Source organism: Marmota monax, unplaced genomic scaffold (genome assembly GCF_021218885.2).
Source record: "Marmota monax isolate L192 unplaced genomic scaffold, Marmota_monax_Labrador192_F-V1.1 WCK01_AAM20220418_F8-fsc00001, whole genome shotgun sequence".
NCBI classification, from domain to species: Eukaryota; Metazoa; Chordata; class Mammalia; order Rodentia; family Sciuridae; genus Marmota; species Marmota monax.
In genome coordinates this window covers 24,658,628-24,666,182 of record NW_026693777.1, presented here as the reverse complement: position 1 = coordinate 24,666,182, position 7,555 = coordinate 24,658,628, and the positions used below count along the sequence as shown (strand labels likewise).

At 43.5% G+C, this 7,555-nt stretch overlaps 1 protein-coding gene across 1 annotated transcript; it reads right to left on the bottom strand.

Moving 5' to 3' along the window:
• Positions 1-1,248: 1,248 nt before the first annotated feature.
• On the bottom strand, positions 1,249-4,653 carry Tmem30b (transmembrane protein 30B). The gene has a single exon (XM_046461684.2). It carries the CDS (start codon positions 4,315-4,317, stop codon positions 3,256-3,258), a length of 1,062 nt encoding a protein of 353 aa, XP_046317640.1. The 5' UTR covers positions 4,318-4,653; the 3' UTR covers positions 1,249-3,255.
• Positions 4,654-7,555: the final 2,902 nt, after the last annotated feature.

The window sequence follows — 7,555 nt, the reverse complement described above, 5'->3', positions numbered from 1 at the left end:
TAGAGCTATCCAAGATTATTGAGGTCACCAATGACGTGAAGAGGGCAAACTGAAAAGTGAGTGTATATCCATATATACACATATATGGATATGTGTGTGTGTATTTGCTGATATTTATTTATTTATTTATACTGAGGCTTAAAACCAGGGCCTCACATGCTAGGGAAGTACTCTACCAGTAAGCTTCATCCTCGGGCCTTTTAAAAAATTTTTATTTTAACACAGGGTCTCAGTAAGTTGCTGAGGCTAGCCTATAACTTGTGATCATCCTGCTTCAGTCTCCCAAATTGCTGAGAGTACAGGAGTATATCACTGACCAGCCTGTCTTTGATTTCTAACAATTGTGTAGCCTGCAAATTGTTTAGTTGATTTGATTCTGTTTTGGGATTTCTCACTGACTACTTTACTCTCTTCTGCTTGTACTTTTATTTTACAAGGTAGGTCAAAGCTCATCTCCAGTCCAATTGTGAAGTTCACTCTTTTCTAACTCATTCTTAGAAAACATACCTGTGGCTAGGGAATGTTTACTGGGCAACATGGAAATTCAATCCCAATCAGAGCCCTGAAGTACCAGACAAAATGCTATATGGTACAGAGATAACTGCATTTCTAAAAATTATTTATTTACTTATTTTGTAGTGCTGGGGATGAATCCCAGGGCTTCATGAGTGCTAGACAAGTACTCTAGCACTGAGTAATAGCCCCAACCCTCTAGACTGTTGTACTCTTAAAAGTTTCTGCTGCTTTGTAGTCCCAAATACACACAAAAAAACGATTGCATTTCATGATTTGAGTAAAATGTAGAAGCAAGACTATTATCACATTCTTTAATAACTTCTAATACTAAAATTTTTAAAATGTCACTCACATCTGAGGTGGTCATGGCTCAGTAGTAGAGTGCTTGCTTAGCACGCACAAAGTCCTGGGTTCAATCCTCGGCACCACATAAAAATAAATAAAATAAAGACATTTGTATTCAACTGTAACTAAAAAATATTTTTTAAAAATGCCAATCACATCTATCAAATTCAAATAATCGTTGAGAATCATCTAATTCATGTACATGATATTGATATAAGTCAAATTCTATTTTAGGAGCTTAACAATGAAAGATTGAGTTCACTTGGAACTTTATTCTGAAAGATGATTTTCTTGTTGCAATATAAATCCAATATTAACAAGTGGGGAAAATGGTTGGTACTGTGTGTACCTTTAAGATCATAGTTCAACAGAATTAAGCAAACTTGATAACAAAGACAAACATAACCTTTATTCTCTTTCAAAAACCCAGAAAACAGGGCATGGAATTATACTCATTAACATTAATCAGAATATCTTAAGTTTTGTGCTCTAATTTAAACCTGTATAGTAATAGACTATTCTAAAAAGCAAAATACATGTTTTCTCTTAACTACTTGGCAGAAAAATTGTAAATTCTCTTATCCAACATAGAGGAGGACTGGGTTAGGGAACTGCTCAAATATTGATGATAAATAAAAATTACTAGAAGAACACGTTTTCACAGCCTAAAATCACAATAATTGATTTGACAATCAAAGTGTGTCACATTCAGAAGGTGGGAAGCTAACACATTGGAATTACTGAAGCATTTCTTGTATATATATACAAAAATAATGGGACAGAATATCCAAGCAGATATCAATGACATACATGCATGCTGTCCATCCATCAGTAATTGTCAAAGAACTAGAAGAGTATAATAAAAACAATGTGAACTATTTAATACAATTCAATATTTGACTACAAAAAACAATACATTCTTCAAGATCTTGTACTATCTTGAAGGAATCAGAACAAACAGTACTGGCTGGAGAATAGCTGTAATAGAGCATGCCCTGGAGAGTTCTGACAAATGCCAAATAACTATTTGCTCTCAGCCAATAAAATCTTTAATGATATATCACTTTTGCCAGTTTAAGTTGTTTTGCCATAAAAATTTTAAGTAAAAATATGCTACTTTTTAAAATAAATTTAAACATACTGGTTTATTCTAGTTAATCAATAGTCAACAGAATGATTTTAGCATGATCTCAAAGGTTTAAATTAATCCTAAGATTCTAGTTTTCGTATAAGATTTTTTTCTTCAACATTCTATCCAAACATGATTATTAGAAACAAAAGTTTCATTTGAGAAAATAAATTTAGCACCCCACCCCTTTTCCCCTTAAGCATGGAAAGAGAAATTCAGATGACAAAGAGGACTGAGCAAGTCAGGAGACACAGATGTGACTTTAGGGAATCTGTTTTCCCTCTAATATTCCTTCCAGCTCTCCGATTCTAAGGTTAAAACATCCCCTCTGAGCTGTACAAACTGGCCGGGCATTTTCAAGTCTCTACACAGTATATGGCAATTTGTTTTTACACTCAAACAGTAAATGAGTGGACATCATATGTATGCTAACTCATTTTCTAGAGATAGCAATTTTGTTCATTCATTCCACAAATCGAGAGCTTCCACTGTTTACAAGAGTGCTAGACCAAACTTGAACATTTTGAGTGTCACTGCTCCTGGGAACAAATTACTTCCTGAAAAACTGAACTCAGGTGACCGCTTTAGGCCCAACCTAGTTCAGTGTGATGACTCCCATATTCGAGGGAATTGAGGAATCTTCTGAGGAGCTTGTTAAAAGGCAGCGTCAAGGGAGGGGATCAACCTAGTCTTACTGTGTTGGAATGTCTGGGGTTGGAGCCTCCTAATCTACGTACATTTATAAAATGTATGTTCTCCTCACCCCTCCTTGCCTCTGCAGGATATAAGTGGGCCTCACTCTCTATCCCACCTTACAGCCGTCCCCGATCCCTTGCCAAAAAAAAAAAAAAAAAAAAAGAAAGAAAGAAAAAGAAACCACCTGTACTGTAGTGCCAAAAGCTCCGGAAGCAACTCAGGAGCCAGTTGTTGGCTGCCTGCTCTTAATGATTTATTTAATACCGCTAGGTCTCATCCCTTGGTCTGATAGAGGTTAACAAGGAGTGTCTGAGGTTCTTTCCACTCTGGAATGCTACATAATTTAAGAACCTGAACTGTCAGCTTAGTAAATCATGAAGGAGTATTTGCACTCTGCAGCCCGAACACCCCAGCAGGAATCTTGCAGCCCCTGGGGAAAAAAAGGTTAATTCCTTTCTCTGCGCCGCTCATCCACAACAGGTGGCAAGGTGAGATGAGCTTGAGATTGGGCCAAAAGCAGCCCACAAGACTTTTGGCAAGAAGCAGGAGGGGGTTTTTGAAAGGAGACATCACTCGTCGTCGTCCTCCTCCTCATTCTGGTCCTGATAGCGAATGTAGACCACCAGCATGACAAAACCCATGAGGATGCAGAGGGAGCCGACCACCAGATAGGCGATACCCAGGAAAGGATTCTTGCCACCCATCCACGAGATATTGCTGAAGATGATGAGCTTGTGGCCGCCGAAGACGCGCACTGGGTAGTTGTAAGTGATGTTGACGCGGTAGGCGCCCCGGGGCAGCCCTGCGGTGTAGTTGCCCTGGCGGATGCGCGCGTACAGCTTGCGGAACGTGGGCAGCGCCGCGGTGCGCATCCACACCACGAAGTCCTGGTTGATGAAGCCCGTGTTGTTGGGGTCGGGGCTGAGCTCGTACACCGGCCGGTGCCAGTTGGGCGGGGGCGCCGTGCCGCGGAAGGCCAGCGCCAGGCTGCCATTCACCAGCGGCGGGTTGTGGAACTTGACGTGGTAGTCGGTCCACCAGGCGATGGCGGCGCGATCGAGTGGCACCTCGACGTAGGGTCCGCCTGGCCGGCGCTGGTGCCACAGCGAGAAGGAGTCATTGAAGAGGCTGTTGGCGATGGCGCCGCAGGGCGCGATGGGCAGGCCGGTCGCGCTGAACTGGTAGGGGGCGCACTCGTTGACCGGGTTGTGCAACGCGCTCGGCAGCCCGCTCAGCTGCGCGTCGTCGCGGGACACGCCATAGCGGCGGTTGTTCTGGTAGAAGTTGGTCAGCTCATAGTAGAGGTAGACGGGGCCCGGGAAGAGCTCGGGCAGCGAGAAGTACCAGGCGCACGAGCAATTAGGCGCCGGCGCGCGGCCCTGGCCTTCGGCAGCGCACACAGAGCAGTTGCCGGTACCTGGGTCGCCAGTGTAGTCGTACTCGAGCTCCTTGATGCCGTTGGAAGAGTAGTAGAGGCCCAGGCCCAGGCCGATGAAGGCCAGGCCCGCGCAAAAGAAGAGCGGTAGCGTGATGCTGGCGGACAGCAGCGGCTGCCAGGCCGGGAGGCGCTGCTGCGTGAACGCGGTGTTGTCCGGCTGGTGGGCGCCCCGGGCCGTGGCGCTCCAGGTCATGGCGGCCGCGCAGGGAGCGACGAACCGACCAGAGAAGGGTCGCTCAGGTGGGGCCAGCCGCGGGGCTCCTCCCTCTCGGCGCTGGGCTAGCCAGAGGGCTACTGCCCGATCCGGTTTCCCGCCTGCTCAGGTGAGTTTTGGCTCCGGCCCCGCCTCCGTCTCCGTCAGACTCACACAGGTGAGTCTGAGTTCCAGGTTCCAGGACCAGACCTCTCAGCTCCGCCGCACCCCAGGTGCTTCGGGCCCGCTCCGCCCCAGCGGGGAACCGGGAGCCGCGCCCCGCCCCTTCCGAGGTGAGCGGGCGGGCGTTCCCCACCCCACCTGGCTGGCCCAGGCTCGCGTTTCCTCTCCGTCGAGCTTTGTCCCGGCGCCTGCTCCTCCTCTCCCGAGGTGAGTGGCGGCCTCAGGCTGCTTCTGAGTGGTTCATACCTTGCTTAGGTACCACCTTCCCTTCCGCATTTCAGGTTGATTACAAGTCCTGAGCCAGTTTTCCTGAAATCACAAGCGCATCAGCCTGGAGCAGAAAGTTGCACTGAGAGATTGCACCATGGTGCCTGAGGCTGGAAGATCTCAGGTTGTAATCCCTTTATATTTAGGAGGAGGGGTGACTGTAGATCCTTATGTCTTTGTAGGTTAACTTTCACTCAGTTTCCAGCCACAAATTGTAGAGCCCAGGGAATTAAGCTATGGCAAATCTGTTTCACGTTCAACACCTGCATTCAAATTCTAGTTTTTTTTTTTGTTTTTTTTTTTAAGGGAAAATGATTTTCTGGCCAGATGCCCCAATCTGGCTGTGTAACTAGGAAAGGTGGAAAGTTCTCTAAAAATAAAATGACCCTTGAAAAAGACTGGAGAGGTTCACAGCCTTTAAATATCTTTCTAGCTGGTGGAAAAAACCACCAGGGAAAAAAATGAGCAGGACCACATGTGATTTCTTTTTCTTTTCAGATTATTTGTGTGACTGGAGAAAGGCCTGATCCAAGGTCCTAGCTGCTATCCACAGTCAAGGACGTTTGGAATGTTTGGCCTAAGGAGGAACTAACTACAAGGATTTATGGATATATAAGAACTCTAATTAACTCTGAGGCTTGCCTGGGATTTTGGCTTTTGTGTCTAGGTTGGTACAACACACACTTGGGGGTCAGGGGCCATTTCATTTTGTGTTACATCCTTCCTAGGTAGTGAAGTGTTCATACTTCTCCTCTAGTCCATAAAATTCAAATAACTTAAATGTTTTCTCTATAGTACTTCCATACCTAGTATAATAAATTGCATTCAGGAATTAGTCAAAATCCATTGAAACTTGGAAAGTTAAAAATCTTCATTAAACAATAGGATTTTTTTTCTTTAAATGCATCTTCCCAGTGCTGGACAATGCACAAGACAGAAGAAAATTAGACTGAAAAGGATCCTGGACCTCAAAGCATTTGCAGTCTGATAGTATATAAATAATATAAGTATATATTGCTTAGGAGTGAGAAACAATCAAAGTAGCCAATAGCCAGTGTATAATCAAAGTGTATAGCCAAATTTTGCTTTACATGAGTCACACTAAAATTAAAAACTAGTATCATTTTAATAATGGAAAATTGATTCTGTTTTGCTGAATGAGTGCAGATTGGAAGCTTTAGCAACTAGAGAATACTGAGGGAAAGCCAAGTGACTTGAATCTCACTTCTTATACTCTAAGAAAGAAAATCCAACATTGTCAATAATTTCTCATAATACGATTCATTCTCCATTTCACCTTTTTTGTTGTTGCTGTCAATAAGATAAAATAATGAACAGTTCTACCCACCTTATATCACTGAATTGCCAGTTTGCTTGATACAGTCTCCAAGAAGGAATTCAATTCTTACAACTTTATCTAGCAGATCCTAAGTCCACCAACTGCATGGCCACCACACCCCTAAAAGTATAAACCTTCCTGTCCAGCTCAGTGCCTGTCTTTCTTTTCTCCTCTCCCTCGTACCTAAAGGCATTAGTTTATTCATTCCACAAATTAGGGTAATGCAAAGTTCCAAAGTAAAAAAGAGAAGAGTATTTCAAGACAGAGAATGGTCAACAGGATTTTTAAGCACATTAACTGAGGGTTCAAGTAAGATAAGAAATAAGAAAGAGCCATTGACTTTGATTTCTGTGGGAGCATTTAGGGTGATGGAGTAGGAGTGTTAGTCAACTTTTTATTGCTGTGACTAAAAGACCTGACATGAGCAACTTAGAGGAGGAAAATTTATTCTGGACTCATGGTTTTGTTTTTTTTTTTTAATAAAGTTTTTTTTTAAGAGAGAGAGAATTTTAATATTTATTTTCTTAGTTATCGGCGGACACAACATCTTTGTTTGTATGTAGTGCTGAGGATCAAACCCGGGCCGCACGCATGCCAGGCGAGCGCACTACCGCTTGAGCCACATCCCTAGCCCTGGACTCATGGTTTTCAGAAGTTCAATCCATGATCAATAACTTCATTGCTTTGGGTCCAAGCACATCATAGCTGAAGGGTGTGGCAGAGGGGATGATGGTAAGGAAGCATAGGCTGTAGGAAGCACTGAGAGGAGGAGGACTGGGAGAAGGAACCAGCCAGGGATACATAAAGGGATACTGGCAATTTGATCTAGGGGAATCCTACAGCTCAGACTGGAGACAGCAAATGTCTGAACAAACCCAGCTTATAAGGGTTTTCAGGGCAGGTGGATTGGAAGCATAAAGCTTCAAGACATTGTGTCCTGTGGAGTGATGGCTCAAGTGACAGATCTTAGTATGTAAGCCCAATGACAAAGAAAATGAAACTAAGCTGGTGGCTTAGAAGAAAACAATGTGACCAGTAGGCTGGTGACGTGAGTGGGCAAGGGGCATAAAAGCTGGAAGGGAAAGAGCACTGGTATGAGATGGATATTAAAGATTTTGGAGGTGAAGCAGTGCTGAGGCCTGTGTGTTCTCAGATTCACATCTGCAGATTCATTGAATTTTAGATTGAAAATATTGTGTCTGTACTGAACATGTATAGTTTTATCTTGTTATTACTCTCCAAACAATATAGTATGCCAACCATTTGCATTCCATTAGATATTATTAAAAATCTAGAGATGAGAATGTGCATAGGTTATATGCAGTTACTGTGCCATTTTCTATAAGATACTTGAGCATCTCCAAATTTTGATATCCTCCCAGGGAACAAGGGATGACTGTTCATATTTCCTCTACTGACTCACAAGTTCTGGGAGGTTAAAGACTGATA